Source organism: Saccopteryx leptura, chromosome 4, assembly GCF_036850995.1.
Source record: "Saccopteryx leptura isolate mSacLep1 chromosome 4, mSacLep1_pri_phased_curated, whole genome shotgun sequence".
NCBI classification, from domain to species: domain Eukaryota; kingdom Metazoa; phylum Chordata; class Mammalia; order Chiroptera; family Emballonuridae; genus Saccopteryx; species Saccopteryx leptura.
This window is the reverse complement of record NC_089506.1, coordinates 190,551,693-190,571,612: the sequence shown is the minus strand read 5'-3', so window position 1 is coordinate 190,571,612 and position 19,920 is coordinate 190,551,693. Positions and strand designations below refer to the sequence as shown.

Below are 19,920 nucleotides of genomic sequence, written 5' to 3'. Positions count from 1 at the left end.
TCTCTGCTGCATAATTACTTGTTCCCTGCACAGGGTAAGCTCTGACTCTTTTCCTGAAGGTGATTTTTGAGCCCGAGGTCCTGATGCTCCCTACAAGTTCGCAGAGTTAACAGAAGACTTTCCTCCTTCCCTGGGGCTACCGTGGGAGCCTGTGAAATGGCAGTTCCTGTCAACAGGTTCTTGGGCACTACGCTAGGAGGGCAAACCTGATCTTCACGGGCTTTAAAGCCCCTGGCAGCCAAAAGTGCCAGCTGGGGGAACACCCAATCTCATCCGACCCTGGTTAGAGGTAGGAAGCTAGACGGGCAGCTAAGGGTTTGGTCTGAGCTAGGTCACAGGCCCACCAAGTACTAACTCTGAGTCCCAGAGGCAGACTGGCCCAGAACAGGGCACATCCTTTTTAGAACAGGGCAAACCTGGATTTGAAGTCTGCATTTGTCACTTACTACCTGTGCAACTTGGATAATTTCCTTAACCATTCTGCTCTTTAGTTTTCATATCTGAAAAATGCAAAGAACTATATCTTCTTTGCAGAGATGTGAAGATTAAATAAAATGTTAATGTATAATATTGGACACAAAGTAGACAAAAAAACCAAAAGGGAACTATTCTTATTATGTAGCTGCATTTTGAAGGACAGAATTATAAGTACTAAGGCTGAGGTAGATGAGCTGGGAGGAGGAAAGGGTCAATTTCATGACTGGGGCATGGATCCAGGCCACCACCCTCACCAGCTCAGTGTATATAACCTTTCTCTGTAAAATGGGGCTGGCAGCATTGCACCTGGCTGCTGATCTGAGAATCTACAGGGTGGGGCAAAAGGGGGTTTTACAGTTGTGAGTATACAAAACACAGTTTATTCTTGTATTATTTATTATTATTTTCCATAAATAAAAGTAGGTTCCACGAACCTACTTTTTTTTTAAAATTTTTATTTTATTTATTCATTTTTTTAGAGAGGAGAGAGAGAGGGAGAGAGAGAGGAGAGAGAGACAGGGGGGAGGAGCTAGAAGCATCAACTTCCATATGTGCCTTGACCAGGCAAGCCCAGGGTTTTGAACCGGCGACCTCAGCATTTCCAGGTCGACGCTTTATCCACTGCGCCACCACAGGTCAGGCCACAAACCTACTTTTGCCCCACCCTATATTATGTGCTCAACAGACTGGCAACATCTCCCTTCTTAGCCTAGACTTGTCTCTATGTCTATAAAGAATATTATCTTCTGGTCTAGAAAGACAAGGCCCAGGAGCAGATCTGGTTTTCAGACAAGTCGTGTAAGGTTCATATGCCACCATGGCTTTTAGGTCTCAGAAGAGTTTCTACTGAGTGGATCTGCTCTTCCAGACCATGTGTTCTGTGGTATGTTGTTCAGGCATTCCTGATCCCATTCCTAGGTAAATGGTCATTCTAAGATACTTCTAATTTCCTTAGGGTGAAAGGGTAAGAGGAGGTAAAGTTTTATTTTTATGATGGAGGCAATAACTGATCTAAGCATTATTGCATGAGGGTTCCAGTGGGGCAGCAGAAAATAAAATCAATGTCTGGCCTGACCAGGTGGTGGCGCAGTGGATAAAGCATCGGACTGGGATACGGAGGACCCAGGTTTGAAACCCTAAGGTTGCTGGCTTGAGCACAGAGGGCTGGCAAGAGCAAGGGGTCATTTGCTCTACTGTACCCCCCCCCCACTCCCATTGAGGGACATATGAGAAAGCAATCAATGAACAACTAAGGTGCTGCAACGAATAACTGATGTTTCTCATCTCTCTCTCTTCCTGTCTGTCTGTCCCTATCTGTCCTTCTCTCTGTCACAATCAAATCAAATCAAATCAAATCAAATCAAATCAAATCAATGTCTGCTGTTTATTCCTATGGAAGGAATGTAAGAAACTGCCTTCTTGCTTAGGAATTAGCCCTATTCAGTGATGTGTGCCAGTCCCTGTATGTAGCTCTGTCGGTAAGTTGGCCACAAAAAGGGTTTGAGCCAAAAAGAGGATATACCTGGAGGCAAGATCTCAAAAGATTGATGGTGCTCATTTCTTATTAGACCTATTAAGTGGCTTCTAACATTCTTCTTGTTCTTTCAAGACCCTGACATCTCATACCTTCCAGATCCATAGCTGAAACTAACTTCTACCCTTTGTTCTCCCATAGTCCAGCATATTTTGTTGTGGAGTTATTTCTGAAAGAAAGCATTTATGAAGTATCTCCTCTAGACCCACAGACCTGAGTGAGCTCATTTACTAAATTTTGAGGTCCTATGACTAATTCTTCCTCTCTCCCCTTTCTCCATTTTTGCCAAGGGCATATAATTGAACTTGCTCCTCCATAATGACCCACTGCCCACCACGTGATGGGCATTACCATGGCTGTCAGGAGGTCAGCAAGATGAGTGACCCTCTCCTTACCAGGTGTTATTTTCACCTTCTAGACACAAAGATACATTTGAATATGTACTTTCAAGTTTTCAAGTTAGGTCCATTTTAATGCAGGTATTATATCTCTGGCAGCAGTGCACGAAGTTGTAGATAACAGAATATCTAGATAAAGGTGCTGCTAATTAAATAAAACACCTCCAAAACCATTTCCCCTGGTCCTGCTGGGCCAGATTCTTTTCCAGGCCTCAGTTAACTGTCAATCACTGTCTGCTGGCCAGGGTACACTCTGCAGCTTTTCCATTAGGCTGCTGGAAATTCTTGGTTTTCAGCAGTAGGGAGCCTTGGTTAGAGCTATGAGCAACAATTCATGATCTTTCAGTGAATTTCAGTGATCTAATCTAAGTATGTCACCTCAGTTTATTTGCTCTAGAGCACTCAGCCCTTCCCTGCTCAGGAATGTTATTCATCCCCTCTGAGTTTTGTATTTTTCATCTGTACAATGTAGGTAATACTATATCCATTATATAGGTGTGAGGAGTGAGTGATACAGTGTTGGTTGAAACATTTAACTCAGTGCCTGGAGGCTTAGTAGATGCTCGATAAATCTTCATAATTCATGAAGTTTCCCAAAAGAAAGGGCTTTACACTACTAAATTTATTTATTTATTATTATTATTTTTAGAGAGAGAGAGAGAGAGCAGGGATAGACAGACAGGAAAGGAGACAGATAAGAAGCACCAATTCTTTGTTGTAGCACCTTAGTTGTTCATTGATTACTTTCCCAAATGTGCCTTGATTGGGGGGCTCCAGCTGAGCCAGTGACCCCTTGGCTCAAGCCAGAGACCTTGGGGTCATGTCTATGATCCCACACTCAAGCCCACAACCCTATGCTCAAGCTGGTGAACTTGTCCCAGGGCGACACTCTATCCACTGCACCACGACCTGGTCAGGCTGAATTTCTTAAAAACACACACACACACACACACACACACACACACACTTTAATTTAGAGAAAGAGGAAGGGAGAGAAGAGAGACATAGAAATAGGAACATAGATCGGTTCCTGTAGGTGTCCTGACTGGGGATTGAACCAGCAATCTTTGTGCTTCAGGACAATGCTCTAACCAACTCACTTATCTGGCCAGGGTCACACTACTGAATTTATCTAATTAAAAAATGAATCTAACTACAGTAGTTTGAAAAGCAATACTGTAAAAGATCCTGAGAAAGCATCCAAAAAGAAAAGTCACTGTTTTGGAACCATGAATGCTTGCACTCTCCCTTATTAAGTTATATAAGTTAGAGAAATTTTTCTTTTTTTTCTATTTTTTATTTTTTTTTAAAGTGAGTAGAGGGGAGATAGTGAGACAGACTCCTGCATTCACCATGAACTGGGATTCACATGGCAATCCCCATCTGGGGCTAATGCTCGAATCAACTGAGCTATCCTCAGCACTTGAGGCCAGTGCTCGGATCAACCAAGCTATCTTCAGTGCCTGGGGCTGATGCTCGAACCAACTGAGCCACTGGCTGTGAGAAAGGAAGAGAGAGAGAAGGGGGAGAGGGAGGGGAAGAGAAGCAGATGGTCACTTCTCATGTGTGCCCTGACCAGGGATTAAACCTGGGATGTCTGCACGCCGGGCTGATGCTTTATCCAATAAGCCAACTGACCAGGGCTAAAACACTTTCCTTGTCATACATGTGGATTGTCTCTAATTACAGGACCCTATATCTTTGGAGTTAAGAATGCCAATAAAACAATATAAAAACCTAACTGACCAAACCACTGAGAATCAGTCAAGTTCTCAGTCCCCAGTATGTCAGGGGGTATACTGAACATCACTTCCCGTGTATCATTCATAGCCACGCCCTGCAGTATAGCCCAACTTCTTCCCAAGGGCTGACAGTGTGTTCTCTTGGAGCCATGATTTACTGGGCTGAGACCAGGATCATACCTGTAGTTGTGGAACCAGTTGATAACGGTGCTGGTTTTCAAGTTGAGCTGGGTGGCGAGCTCTTCGATGGTTTTTGGTGACGGGTATGGCTTTTGCTGATATGCTCTTTTCAGAGCTTCTTTCTCTTCAGGAGCCAGCACCACACGGGGTTTCTTCAGCTGGTGCTGGGGCTGGGGGCTTGCGCCTTGGCTATAGTCAATGCCAACGGAGGGGGGCTCGCAGGGCTGACTGTCACTGACTGAGCTGTGTCGCCGCTTCATGTAGGCTGAGGAAGGGAGAGAAGTCAGACTGAGGTGCAGGCCCAGCTGTGAGATCTGCCCAAGCCCCTGACCCCACAGTACGCGGTACACCATTGAATTAAGATTACTTTTGTGTCAATTGTGGCATCAAACTTTTCTGCCCAGCTCTTCCAAGAGCATCTCAAAACACTTGGACTAGAACCATTCTGAAATCCAACACACACTCATTAAGGACACGATCTGCTAGAATGGGCAGTTCCTCTCTGTCCCTGCATGACTAACAGTTTAGTGGGGGACAGATAGATGACCCCAGTAGGGGGGCACCAAGGAAAACTGCTCAGGTCAGCCTGGGGAGGGGTCAGGGGAGGTTCCCAGGAGAGATGAGGTTTAAACTGAATCCTGAAGGACAAGGAGGGATTGATCAGAAAACAAAGGTGATGAGGTCGAAGATGGCAGGAGGCTGGTTCAGAAAGTGGGGACAGCAGGTGCAAAGACAAAGCGCCACACAACAGCATGGTTAAAGTGTGCTGTGTGTGTGTGTGTGTACACGGAAGTGGCAGTGTTATAGGAGGAACTGTTGGACCTAAGGCAGAGCAAGGTCAGGTCAAAAGTTTGAACTTTGTCTGGAAGGCAATGGGAAGAAATAAAAATCTTTTCATAAAGGGACTGATGTGATCAGCTCTCTGTTTCTGAAAGGCTGTTCTGGCTACAGTTTGAGGGAGAAGAACTTGGAAGAATGATAAAGACCTGAAATAAGGCAGCAGTGATAGGACTGAGAGAAAAGCATGTGGATTACGGAGATACTAAGGGTAGAACTGACAGGACTTGTCTGATTCAATAGGCTACAGAGGGGGCTGAGGATGGCTCCCTGGACTCCAGTGTGGGAGACGAGGTGGTGTCTTGGGTTGGGCACCAAGGAAAGAATAGATTAAAGGAAGAAGAAGATGGTCTGTCTTAGAAGTGTGAAGTTTGATGGTCCTCTGGGTTATCCACATTGAGGTGTTCTGTAAGCAGTTGGATAAATAGGTATTAAGCTCAGAAGAATGATCTAGGCTAGCGAGAATTTGGAACGACTAGAATAGAAATTACAGTAGTTGATGTCAATGGCACTGATGAAACAGAAGGGCTGAGGATGAAAGTGTGGAAAACATCCACACACAGAGGATACTCCCAGGAAGTAGCAGCCATGAAAGGAATGGAGAGATGGGAGGAAAACCAGGACACGATGGTGCAGTAGAGGGAGGAGCAAAGATGATGGGCAACAGCATCGTGCTGCAGAATGTGGGATAAGAACCCTGGGATGTCCTTTGGGTTTAGTGGTTAGGAGATAACTGGGGACACTGGTGAACAGATGAGAGTGGACTTGCAGGAGCAGAAGCCAGTCTGCAATATGTCTAACAGTGAATGGGAGGTGAGGAGGTGAAGGCAATGAGAATGAGTTACTATATCACAAGAAGCCTAACTATAAAAGATAAGAGAGAGACAGGATGATTTCTAGAAGGGGGAATATAGAATTGAGGATGGGTCTTTAAAGATGAGAGACAGCTAAAAAGCTTTTTAAGTTTGGGGGGGGGGGAAGATGACAGAGAGAGACAGTGGTGATACGGCTGAGAAAGACGGTCACCAGAGGTGCCCAAGGATAGGCAGAGATACAGACAACTTTATAGGGACTGAGTGGGGAAAGCTGGTGGCCTTTGTGTTCTTTACGAAGTAGGAAGACATCAGAAGTGATGGGAAAGGAGTCTTGAGAGTGCCGGAGTGGTGAGAAATGGCGGTAGGGGTAGGGAGAGAAGCACAGAGGACCCCAATGAAGCAGGAGATACAAATCTGAGGTGGCACCAACCTAGGAAGACCTGGGATAGCCTCTTGCAGGTCCCAGATGCCAAGGAGGATGGGAGGGAAAGACTGGCGGCACTCACCAAGGCTGGGGTTTGCAGAGGGATGAGGAATGGAAAGGAGTGAGAGGTAGCGTATCACAGCCAGAGAGTAATAGAGTGATGGCTCAGGGAGTCCTGTCCGGGGAAGGAGCTAAAGGCAACAGAGGGCAGACTGTGGGGAAGCATGGGTGGGGCTTCCTGGGGGCCATCTTGGGTAAGGTGGAATGAACAGGGAAACATGGAAAGATGGTAGAATGCGGTAAGTGGGGTACCTGAATTTTGGTAGGGTGATAACAAGATTTGGGGAACAGCCGAGGGTTGGGGAGGTCAAAGAACTTGAAGCTGTGGCGATGTTCTGGTCAGCGGGGTCATAAAGTCTTCCTGGGCAAGGCAGGACATGAGCATGGAGGGAGGCAGTGTGATCCAGGGGCCACGGTCTTGAGAAAATGTCGAGAGTGAGCAGGTAGATGGTGCAGATGAGAAGGGGACTTAAAGCAGAGCTTGCTAGAACGAGCTTTGAGAAGGCAGGGACCTAACCTGGGAGTGGAGAAGTGGCTGGAGCAGGGCTCAGTGCTGGGGAAATAGTACCTGCCCCAGAAGGGGCAGTAGGAGAGAGCAGAGCGGCACAGAAGCCAGAGGCGAGGGGCACACACGTGCGCTAATGGGTATTTTCACGTGGAATAAGGGTTTGAGGAGTGGTGAGGAGGGGCGGGCTGCAACAGGCTCAGGAACGGTGTGTGACTCTAGCTTGGGGGTGTGCTGAGTGGACTGCAAAATAACGAGAGGTGATTCCTGCATTTTAAGTTCTCTCTGTTCCACAGGTGGGATCCGTGCTTCATTTGCTCCTCTGATTGTGTGTCACTAATCACCAACTGTGCCACTCCGGCAAGTGAATCATTTACAGGGATCTTTTACGTGGCCAAGTTTGAAATAGTCTGAAATGTCTTTATAACTTCTTAAAACTGGCGGAAGATGAGAAATAATATTTAATTCAAATGGCATGTAGTTTTAAAAGTGGCAGTATCAGCAGCAGCAGCAGCCAACATTTAGCATTAATCCTGTTACACCACGGGAGAGGCCATTATCATCCCTTTGTACAAATGAAGAAACTGAAGCTTCGAGTGGTTGAAGGATTTGCCTGAGGCCACACAGGTAAGAAGTGACAGAACTGAGGTCTGACCTAAGTCTGTTTCGGGCAACACCGGCTGCCCTGCCCGATGGTGGCCGCAGCATGGGAACGGGGCCCAAGGCTGTGTCTGTGGAGCTACACCTCAGTAGCACTGGCATTTGGGTCTCAGATGTCACAGGAGTAGACTCTGGACTGTCAGGGTGCAGCTGTAGTCTCAAGAGAGAGGAGCCTCGCCCATGAACTCGCTGGGGCTGTATATGTGTGTCCAGGTGCTTGCGACTGTGCACAGGCTGGTGCAAGGGCCATCTCACAAAGGGTAAAAAAGCCGAAAGCAGACTGGGGTAGAGAAAGGTTTGGAAGGAAGAAAGGAATGAAGAAATGAAGGAAGGGAAATAAAAGATTCGAACTCAAGGGAGAAACAAAAGCTTTATGGAAGAGAAAGAAGCACTAGTCTGGATTACTGATGCAGAATTTTCAGTCTAGGCTAGACTGGTATCACAATTTATCTGCGTCGATTTTAAAGGAATACATTATTATTTTAATAATCATTTACTGAGCACTTATGTGTGCTGGTTATTATACTGGGTATATTCTTTCTAATTCTCACAACCTGAAAAGGTTAGCATTATTATCCTCATTTTACAGATATAGAAACTTAGGGTAGGGAGTTATTTAACTTGCTATTTTATGATTAGAACTAGGAAACAATTGAGAAGGCCAACCTGTGCCCCCCATTAACATGATAAAGAGTTAAAAGGCCAGAAAGAAATGAGCCCGGTCTGTCCGCTAGCCCCATCCTGTTGGGCAGATGACCAGCAGTCTACAGAGACCATAGGAAGCCCTGTGCTCCAGGTCACCTGCTACTATGTCTGATGGGTCAGGTGCCTTGGTCCCACACTGGAGCTGGTGAAGTTTCTCTAGAGAGCAGCCCTGCCAGGGAGAGGAGACAGTGGGACCACAGTTGCTTAAGGAACCTGGGATGTGAGGATGGGCCTGGGCCACACTGAAACAATAACTCTTTTGTAACACAAGATGGCGCCCAGAGCCCATGTGGAAGGAGGAGTGGAGGCTCCCCTCACCCCAAGATCTACTTTGAGGGCCTGAGGTCCTCTCCCACTAGCCCAGCTGGAGAAATGCACCAGGAGTGTTAGAACCAGGGCTCGCCTCTCTGCTCATGTCTGCAGCAACAGAACCATGTTGCTCCTTTCTGGAGTTCCAGCCCTTTCCCCAGCTGGACCCAGGAGGTGACCTTCAGGAAGGTGGCCTGGATGTTCAGACTGCCCCTGGGTAGCAGAGATCCCAGCACTCAGCAAACTCAAGTGGGGAGAGTACTGCCTTTGACAGAGCGCAAAAAACTTTAAAATTGCTTGGGTAAGCACTGATAATTGCTGAAACTCAGTAAGGAATATATTGGGTTCATGATACCATTCTACTTTTGTATTTGGAATTTCCTATAATAAAAAATTTGAAAACTTTGGGGGGTCATATGGCACTAGGCCTCAGGAGTTGCCTGGGAGGCTGTGGCCTGTGTCAGAGCCTTGGTCTACACACCCGAGGGCAGGCAGGAGCCCACTGGAGGGCTCCAGAGGGTGTGGAAGGCCGCTGCCTGCCTGGGCACCTGGGCCTCTGAGGCAGGCACTCAGCTCAAGGTGCAGAACACATATCTGAGAGCATCAGTTTTGAATCTGACAGCCCCAAGTTTGGCTTCTTGCTCCCTACTTATGCCAGCTCTTGAAATGAGGTAAGTCTCATAATGCCAGAAACTCATCTTTCCTGGATAATGACATCTGCATGGGACGCACCTGTGTGGATTATGTGACGTCGCAGCACAGTGCCTGGCAAATAGGAGGTGCTCAGTAACTGCAAGTGTCAATTGTGATACAAGAGCCGCACGAGCCCCTGGGGGTGGCATCAGCGACTCTTGCTCCTTTCTGGAGTTCCAGCCCTTTCCCCAGCTGGGTGAGCATAGGGATGCTTGGTTGGTGGTGAACAGCAGCCTCTCCCCTGTGAATTCCAAGGACACAAGCCTGGGCTCAGGTGAGCTGGGAGCGGGGCCAGGTATGGCCACATGGGTGGTTGCCATGCTCATTCTTTAGTTGATCTCCTCTGCAAGGCTCATTTAAGGAGAGCAGTCACAGCTTCTTAGGGCCAGCCCAGCAGTTGGTACCAGAGCTCCACATCTAAGGGATTTGAATTCCTGGTACTCATGGTACTTCAGGTCAGTGACCCAGGACTGTCCCCTCTGAAGGGAGGACTCACTAGTGAGCAGCAGCATGTAGGAGTGCAAGCCATGAGACAGAATAGGCATTACTTCCCACCACCAAGGAGATCCTTTAGGACTTCTCCCATGTTGTAGCCTCCAGGACACAAAGGGAATGCTGATCAACATTTGAGAGGGTGAAGGTGCACCAAAGAAAATGGGCCCTGGGATCGTAAAGTCACAGCAGGAGAGCTGTTCTAGCAGGAATTTGCTCTGCTATTTTTGAGGCTGGGTAACCTTATTGGAGGCACCTAACTTCTCTGGATCTGAGTGTCCTCGTCTAAAAAGGCATTTATTAATGACCTCTAATAAGGTCATATATGGAGGCCCCTGACATGTGTGCAATAAATGCTGTAATATCTCACTCACCCAAACAAGATGACAAGCCACCACTGAGTGTTGTGGTGCTCATTTCTTGGTGGCCTTACTCTCCTGAGAGGAGGAGGAACTACAGTGACTGTTAGGGTGGCTATCAGGAATTCCCAAAGTGTTTCTCAGTGCTAAAATGTCCTTGAGTTCTGGCTGCTAGGTAGAAAAAGGCAAAAATCTTCCCATCCTTGGCGGATCACTGTTAAAAAGTCCTCTGCCCTGCCTATGGCCCCTTGGTTATGGATCAATGTTCCTCATCAGCTCTGCAGAAAGGCTTTGCATTTATAGATGAGAAGACAACTGTCCGGGGCAGTTACCTTTCTTTTCCATCCGTTTCATGTCCATCAGCTTCTCCACGTTGTTGGGATCATTCAGCCATAGCTGCATTCGGACAAAGGGCTCCCGTCCCTTCAGACTGAGCTTGTGCCAAGGCTTCGGGCGAGCAAGGAGGTCGGAGACGGAGCCCTGGGTGAGCCCTAAGATGGTCTCCCCGAATAAGCGCTGACCTAGGGAGAAAACAGAACCAAGAGAGATGGCGTCATTGAGACTCAGGGATCTGGAAGGATAAGTATGTGTCAAGGTGAAATCAGACACGGGGTTTAAAGGCCCAGAGTCTGGTCAGCTGGGAGCAAGCACTTAATAGAAGCATTTCTTTACCCAGACTTGTGACAAACTCCATTGGAGACAGAGTCAGTTCTACTCTTGCATTTGCTTGTATTCAACAATGTTTCTCAAAAAGCCTTCAGGCTTTGGATGAACTGAGGCCTGGATAATCACCCCTGCCGCATTTATCAGAGTGGTTAATCCCAAACCCACGCTCAGGAGGTTAAGTAGCACACAGGGAGGTCTCTCTTGTACGACCTCAAACCACAGGGCGGTCCACACCAGCTCCTTTCACCATTCGCAAGGTTATCAGGTCTTGCTGAGAAAACAGGCCACTTGACCCGAGGTCACAGCAGGAAAGAGAAGGAGAAAGAGCTCCTCAGCTGTTTTTTTTTTTTTTTTTTTTCTGAAAAGGAGGCCATTTCCAATTCTAAAGCCTGTTCCCTCAGTCTAAGCTGCTTCTGTTGAGTGGAGCTCAAAGTGCCTCTCCTTGATGCCTTTTCCCGGCCGTAGTGGGCAGCCTGCTCCCCACATGGAGCAGAGGGCATTCGCTCTGGAGAGCACAGCCGTGTGCTCATCAGAGGCTTAAAAAGAAAATTTCACTTCTCTGAGAGCTATTCAGCTGCAGGTTAAGAGAGGCCACCACTTTTAAAGATACAAATGAGAATCAGGCACAACCTGAATGACCCGACGGGACAACTTAAATGAACAGGACTTATTAGGTAAAAATGGAGATGGGGATGAGAGAGGCCAGTGTTTGGCACTGTAAAGTGCATGGGGCATGACACCTGGGGCAGAGTGACCGTGCGTGACTGGCTTATTTGCTCTGTGCCTCACGTCCTCCCTCTGTGAGAGGGAAACACTATCACCTGTGCTCATAAGGTAATTTGAGGAAATGGCAGCGTCCTGCTTTGTAAAAAGTGGGGCTCCAAGTAAAGTTTATAGCATGGATTTGAGAGATTGATTTTTTTGGGGAATCATTCCTTTAAACTTAAGAGATACATTTACTGATTTTGCAAACTTGTTTCTCTGCTTTTCTAACTTTTCAAACTCTTAGTTTAGCCTACAAGCATCCAAGTTTTTTACCAATTTTTTGTTGTGGTTTTAAAAATAAGTTTTACTTAATTTTAATCTGGCACATGGATCTCATTTCATTCTAAGACGTTTGCCATGTTCTGGAAAGTGATACATATGAACAGCTAGTTAGTATTTGCTTGATCCACCTCGTTGTGTGTGGGGAAAATCAAGTAGCTATTCTTGGAAAATTATGTGTTCCTTCTAGAGGTTTCACAGTAGTGCCTCTCAATTGTTTTTGGGTCACAGACCCATTTGAGAACCCCAGGGAAAGCTACAGACACCACCTGATGAAATGTACACATACATATCCTACATGATTTCAAGAGATTAGAGATTAACACATGAGTACCCCAAGATCCCAGGCCAATGGTTAAGAGACTGCCTCAGTTGAGTCCCAATTAAGGGTCCTCTTTGCTGCCTCACTCAGCTGTAATTTGGCTCCTCTATGTTCATGAATCCACTAAGAGACTCCAATAGGGGAGGCAGCTCCTTTCCTAGAGAAGCTACGACCAGTGAGAGCAACCATGAAGACTGCTTCTCACCACTAAGTCAAGGGTGCCTTCTGGAAGTTCCTGCTCACAGGCACAAGTTATCTGTCTGGCGTGAAAAGATTCACCCTTCAGAGCACTGATTTATGCTTCACAGCATTTGAAAACAAAGTTGCACAAACTGGTGGGGTTCTGCACATGAACATTATCAGCTATAACCCCATCACTGATAGGGACATGAATGGGAAGGCCAACCATGAGATTTTAAGGTTCATAATCTGATAGCTGCGATCTTGTAACTTAGTGTCTGAAAATGAGTTTTCTTTAGTTGATCTTCAAATTTATATAAAATGATACTTCCTATTAGGGAGTGGGCAGCAGTAATGTATCAGGCCTGCTTATTTGGACCTGTCATAAGACTGTGAGGTAAGGAATGACACAAATCTAGGAAACCCTGCACATTTTAGTAATTGATGGACATATGGGACTTAACCATTTAAAAAAGTCAACAGCTAACTTTTAATTTTTATGAATTAATTAAAAATGATCTCAGTGGACATCACTTTCCTCTCATTCAGTGTTGCACAAGCAGTTGGGTATAAGGCCTCAAGCAGACAAGCTGGTCTAACCCTCAGGCTGTGAGGTTACTATACAAACTTTCCTGGAACTCAGTTCACAGCTACTCCCTTCTTTCCCCATCTCCTGGGAAAAACAGATACACAAGGCCCCTCTTGAAGGTATTAGGCAAATATCAATAACTCTTTGGGGTCGTTTAAACATGCGGTGCAGAGAACAATGCTCTTTTAACCGACTTTTAGAACTGGGCAATAAAAAGGCCATAGGGGTTTGGGGGGTGGCTGTTTCCAGCTCTGCCTGCCTAAACCAGGAGAACCCCACTGGGTCAATGCTGTCCCGCAGGGGCACAGTGGTTTGAAGGGACTAAACACCCTCATGTTCTTACAGCTGAAGCCACCAATCAGTGGTGCACAGAGCCCTCAGCGAGGGAGCCCCATGAGGCAGAGCACCGGGAGGCTGTGGCACTTTTGAGGCAAATGGCCCGGGTATGAAACCCAGACGGAGGCCTGAGAATGGAGCTGGCTTCAGGAGGCAGCAGGGGTGACAATAATGGACCATTAGCTGCCAGGCAGAGTACTAGCAATTGCTGCTACTCACAACCCCATGGTAGGCGTTGTTATTCCACTTTCACTGAGGAGGCTCAGAGACCAGCATGCTCTGTATCACAGTAAGTAGAAGAGCTAGCATTTGAACGCAGTCTGTCAGACTCTTCCACTACGCCATCCAGATGCCGCTGGGCTGATGCTGTTCATGCCCAGTTCTGGTGCCCACAAGGACCTGGAGCCCTACTGGGCATGCTCCAATCAGGGTGGTTGGAGTGGAAAGTCTGAGTAGGCCCCAACCCCGAATGCGTATCTTTTAAGAGGTCCTGGAGTTGGGTGTAGTGGTGAGGAGCTGACTGGGATTGACCCATAGAACTCTAGCACTTTTATGAGCCCCTTCGCTTTCACAACTGTGGGACATGTTATGAACACTTAAAGGCTTTGGCTGGGTAAGCCTGAGGCTCCTCCCCCTGTTTTTCCTAAGACTCAAATAGGAAGTGCCCTGACCCCTCTGGACTTAGCAGCCTGAATGGAACTTACCAAGGTTGTTGTCAGTCAGCACCTCCTTGACTCTCTTGGTTATGCCGTAGGTGTCCAGCTCTGGGGACATGGCTACCAGCTCTTGAATGCTGAGGGCCGAGTGTCCGGAGAGAGGCAGTGGGGTGGTGGGCTGGGAGTCTGAAGCAGGTGGGTCGCTGGGTTCTGGTGGTTTGCCATCCTTACTTGTTTCAATGGGGGGACAGGGCTGCTGGACCAGTTCGGTCAAACTCTTCACCGACTCACTAGAGCTCATTGGGGACTCGGGCGCAGGGCTGCAGCTGGCAGAGGTCTTTGGCGTGCTCTCTGTAATTAAAGCACACAGAAAACCGAGGCTGAAAATAGCTACCTTCCACCAGGTACGGCTACTTTCCTTACCCAGGACAGTAAATAAACACCCTGTAAGAAGGACACAGAAGGCAGTCTACTGATCTATGTGCATTACTTTAGAGTTTCAGAGTCACCAGTCATTTTCAATATTAAAAACATAAAAAATAATAGCAACAGAAGAAAAACTATAGGTTTAAATAAAAGGTTTCTGAAGACTCAATAAAAGGGCATTGTTAAAAAATGTCATATTAATTCAGAAGTACCTTGCCTAGATTATGACATATATCCTAATCTTGTTCATACTTTCCAGAAAAACAAATGGATGTATTTAAATGAGGGCTGCCCATCATGTATGGTCACCAGTGATAAGCCTTGACAAGGAGACCTAAAGCCCCAACTTGGCACCTGTCAGCCCAGCGCCGAGCCTCAGGGCCCTAGGCTGGTTCTCACTGTGATCCCAGAAGGCTCCACAGCTCCCAAACTGAAGGAAGTCAGCAGATGAGTGCCCACGCTCACCCTGAGGAGCTCCTGAGAGCCAAGCTCTGCCTGTGCCACACTGTCACCAACCCCAGCAGAGAGAGGCCAGTGTGGCCGGTCAGGTACCATGCACGCCTTTCTTGTTTTAATTTTTACTTGCTGATTTCAGAGAGAGGGGGAAGAGGGGGAGGAGAGGGAGGAAGGGGAAGAAAGGGAGGGGTGGAGGGGGGAGAGTGAGATAGAAAAAGAGAGAGGGAGAGACATCGATTTGTTGTTCCACTTATTTATGCATTCCTTGGTTGATTCTTGTATGGGCCCTGACTGGGTTAGAACCTACAATCTTTATGTATACGGACAACACTCTAATCAACTGAGCTTCCTGGGAGGGACCACACCCTCTTTTCTTAAGGAGGGCCTCAGTCTTGTTGCATGTGACCAGTGGGAAACGCCACCCCATGCTCTTGGTGGGTGGTCAGCTCCTTCTGGCCTCTGTTAGGACCACATGTAAAACTCGCCATCTTTTCTAGTTTTGGGATGTCTGCAATAAAGGCTCTGGCCATTTCCTGATTTTCAAATATAGAGAAAGACTGTGTCTAAGGAAAACCCAAATTGATACAGCACCACAGTCTTATCCATAAGGTAAAAATCTGCACTTGGCTCCATGTCATGGCGCATTCTCTTCCCCCACCCCCACTGAGCATGGCACATGGTAAGACCCCACAGCGCCAGATGGGAGGGGCCAGGTCACTCAGTGAACATCAGCACATACAGGTGGCTCCCAAAATACTTGCTATTTCGCTAAACAAAATGTAACAAGTAATAAATGAATTACAATTGACCATATGACTGAAGTGTCCTTTGCTGGACATGTTATTATATCCAGGATAACAATTCATTCTGAACCCAAGAGAATGAAAAACATTCCAAATATAAAAGATATTTTGTATAAATACTCAGGCAGATAAAATCCCAAATAAAACAATTGCAATTCAACCGATAAACCCATCTATTGTCCTAGACTGGTTCAGAGTTCCACCAGCATATATATATAAACCTGTGTCCTTAACCAGGAAAATCAGGTTAAAAAACAACTCTGGTTTGTGAAAGATGTAAAAGAGACAGACATAAAAGCAGAAATGGTCCATTTAAATCTTTAAAGCAATATGAATCCTACAAATCGGATTTCTCCTTTCTGCTCACCTCCAGGTCATAAGACAACTGGATATAAAATCTAGCAAATGTTATTTTTGTATCTGAAGCAGCAAAGGAATTGTACTGTAAATTTGCCCTGATTCACCCATGCGAGGGACCAATTTGGCAGATCATCCATCTTGCTCACTGTATACTGTCAAGGATGGCATGAGTTCCCCACATGATAAACAGATTTCTTCTCAGGTTTGTGTCCTTTAACCCACAGCAAGGTCAAAAGCATGGCTGCCTGGCTAACAAACAGTACGGTGCTCTCCCTGTTTTGTTCTGGGCGCCGGCTGAGCTCCCTGAATAACTCAAGTGGTGGTCCATTCCCATCTTCTAGCTTCTCGGCAAGCTGCTGACAGGCTTTTTTTTGCCATAAAGAAACCCTGAGAGAACAGAGGCGCTCACCACATGTGGCCGGTGTCCCTCTGAGCTCCAGATCATGGCTATAGACAAAGGCAAACCCCCAAGACAAAACCCCTGGGCCTTGGAAATGTACAGGGCCAGCTTGTATCTGCAGCTTCACTCTCTGAGTCTGTGTCTCAAATGTAAGACAAGTTGAAGCTGGTGTACTTTCTGGAGGACAATTACTCACTGACAGACACAGGTGGTCTCAGGTCACAGAAAGCAGTATCTGGACCATGTTTTTGGATAGGCACAGACTGATTAAATAGCAAACGGATCCGTTGGCGTTACCAGGATCCACACATCCAGAACATCATGTTGGAAGAAAGAGTCGTTCTTTAGAAAGCTATTTCCAGTAAGCACCATAGCTCCAGTGGCAGGGCCCCTTGGTGTCGGGGGACAGGTGCTTGTCATCTGACTCACCATTGTCACAGAACAAGGGACATAAGTCAAAAGAAAAGAAGAAACACTACTTTTTTTCTTTTCCAAAAATTAGTAAGTGGAACCTTCTGATTAAAACAATACTTTTTGAAAGAACAAAAACAAAAATGAAGAGTCCTGGGTTTGGGATTAAGGCACTGAACTTGAGGATGAAAGCAACCTTTATGAGCCAGCTATGTTAACTTGAATATGACTCTTCACTTCTTGAAATATCCCGATTTCCTTGTCTGAAAAACGCAGACAGGGTTGTAGTGAGGAACAAACCTGCCGCATCGTTGTTGCTAAGAAACACAATCTAAGTTAGATGTAAAGAAAAAGAGCAGTTATTAAATCATATTAAATGTATTTGTTTATATAAAGGTCCCTTACATTCAACACAAATCTCCTCATGATTTATTGCTATTTGTTCCACAGTGCTTGGGATAAGACTGAGACCCTGGTGACAGACTCAAAGGCCACATCTTGTATGATACCATTTAGATGACATTCTAGAAAAGGTAAAACTACAGGGACAGAAAACAGATCAGTGGTTGCTAGGGGTGAGGGCAGGAGTTGACTATAAAGAGGCATAAGGGAATTCTGGGGAGGAAGATGGAATTATGCTATGTCTTGATTGCCAAAATTCTTATAAATTATACTTCAGTAACAACTTACTCAGGAAAAGCCGGAAAGAATAAATGAATATGTGTCAATCCACTCATTCTTCCACTCATTTCCTGAGTCTGTTGAGTCAGGCCTTTGGGAAAATGGCAGTGAATGGGTAGAGGTGGGCCTGCCCCGTTGGAGCTCACACCTACAGGGAAGATGGTCATTAAATAGAAGTAGCTAAAAGGCACAGATGTCCTGATGGGAGACAGACAGATGGGGGACACTGATGTGGCCAAGGGATCAAAGACCTCCTGGTATAGTGACATTTCAGGTGGACTTCAGGTATGAACAGGAATCAGCCAGGTAAGTCAGGAAGAGTATGAATGGCAAAGAAAGTATGCCAGACATCTGGTGGACTTGAGGCATGAAAGTCAGCGCAGCAAGGACACGAGGCAAACAGAGGCCCCCAGGGGCTGGGTTGTGCAGGGCCTTTGAATCAGCCTCCTGCATTGGGGAGTCAGGGAAATTCACTGCTTCACCACGGCGACACTTCTCTTCTGGGGACACAAAGCGAGCATTGGGATGTATACTGAGGCCCTGTCTGAAAGAGCAAAAAATTGAAAATAGTGTCTATCACCAGGATACTAGGTCTCTAGATTGTGGCATGTTCGTACAATCTACTATGGGCTATAAACAGCAGTGAGAATGTCAGGACTGGAGCCACACATACCGGCATCCAAAGCATGATGGTGAGCCCACAGACCAGGGTTTGGAAAGGAACAGAGTATAACATTCATATGCAGGCTGGAAGTTGCCATACTGTATGTGTGGTGGCTGCCCGGATACACAGTGAGCGTGTAAAGTCATGCACAGTAATGATAGCGTATTCAGGGTCAGGAGGGGTGAACTTTGGAAGGAAGCTTCAGCTCTACCTTTAATGTCTTATTTTTTAAAAAAATATAGGACTGAATTATGACCAAAAGATAAGGTCAAATTTGGTGATGGGTACGTGGGTATTCATTACATTAGCCTGAAATTTTATGTTTCAAATATTATAGACCTAACATTAAAAACTAAGAAAGCAATAAGCTCACTGTCACTTTGGTAGAGAGAATGAACTTGCCAATAGCAAGGTTGGGGCCAGGAGGTCCTGAGGAGGCTGTAGTGTTGTCCAGGGACAGCAGGTGGTGGCCTGGAAGAGGCAGGGAGTGGGCAGGGATATAGGTTCAAGAGAGATTTACGAGGTAGCTTCAGCAGGACCTGTGTGCTGAGTAAATATGGGGGGAGGGCTGAGGAAGGGGGAGAAAATGGGTGCTTTCCACATTGGCACCTGGGCAATGGGTAGGTGGGTGCCACCTGGGAGAGGCTGCACTGCAGCAGGGGTGTCTTGGGGTAAGAAGGAAGACAGTACTAAGAAACCCCATGTTCTCATCATTTTGTAATAGCAGCTACTATGTAAGCTAACATTTCCCGTGCACTCACTGCAGGCCAGGCATTGACTAAAGCTCATGGAAATGAACCAATTCCATCCTCACGACGTCTTCACTGTGTGAGGTAGGTATATCCATTTCCCTCTTTTCACAGACATAGATGTTGTGTCCAGAACGGCAAAGCCAGGAACTATCCAGATGTTGCATATCCCAAGCAGGCCACCTGTACAGCAGGGCTGGTGCCCATACCTGTGTGACCATTAGTGGCAGAGTGACTGGACCTGGTTTTTCTACACTCCACACATCATTGTGCATGAGTCTCAGAAACATGATGGTGAGCCACAGAAAGCTAACCCACAACGGGGATGAGGGGAGGGAAGTACAACCCATGTAGTACACATAGGAATGGGGCAGCGCACAAAGGTGTTTACACACTGTCTCATGCAACCTCCATTCCAGTCCTGTGGCAGGACTCCAGGTGAGCAAACTGAGGTTCAGGGAGGCAGTATGACTTGGTCCAGGACAAATGGATGGACGAAGGATCTGAACCAGATCAAGAGTCGAAACCCTCCAGGTTTCTATCCATCCTCTGTCTGACAGGCGATGCAGTATCATGACTGCCTTCTCTTTGCTCTCTCACCTATTCACTCACTCAAACGTTTTTAAAGCGCCTACTCTGTGTCATGCACTCTGCTAGGCAGTGAAGACAAATTAGACACAAACCTTGCTTTCAAAGAGTCTGCAGCTTGTAGGACTAGAACAATTGAAAATGGGTAATTTGCATATTTGAAAAGCCCAGCTAATGGTCTAGCTATCCAATTTTGACAGCAATACTAAGGTGCTACATTAAAAAAGTGATCTGTGCAGATCCATTTTTTGCAAGGCTTTGGATCTTGCATAAGAATCGCTTGGTTAGTAATATACAGAAAGCAGAGACAGTGACTCAAGGCCCTCTGAAATACACAAGCCATTCAGGAACTATAAAAGGATTATGAAAAATATTATATTCCAAAAACAGCAGGCAAAC

At 46.4% G+C, this 19,920-nt stretch overlaps 1 protein-coding gene across 6 annotated transcripts in view; it reads right to left on the bottom strand.

Annotated features, from left to right (window-relative positions):
* The window catches only part of CUX1 (cut like homeobox 1), a 375,210-nt gene that overhangs the window by 30,296 nt on the left and 324,994 nt on the right, over positions 1–19,920 (bottom strand). For 4 of the 6 annotated variants that reach the window (XM_066382339.1, XM_066382340.1, XM_066382341.1 and 1 more), the window contains 3 exons: positions 14,032–14,334; positions 10,523–10,711; positions 4,332–4,596 (listed from right to left, as the gene is read on the bottom strand). The exons of the other annotated variants lie outside the window; for them this stretch is intronic. In XM_066382339.1, the coding sequence (XP_066238436.1) occupies positions 4,332–4,596; positions 10,523–10,711; positions 14,032–14,334 (757 nt within the window). The remainder of the gene's footprint in view (positions 1–4,331; positions 4,597–10,522; positions 10,712–14,031; positions 14,335–19,920) is intronic. 6 annotated transcript variants of the gene reach the window in all.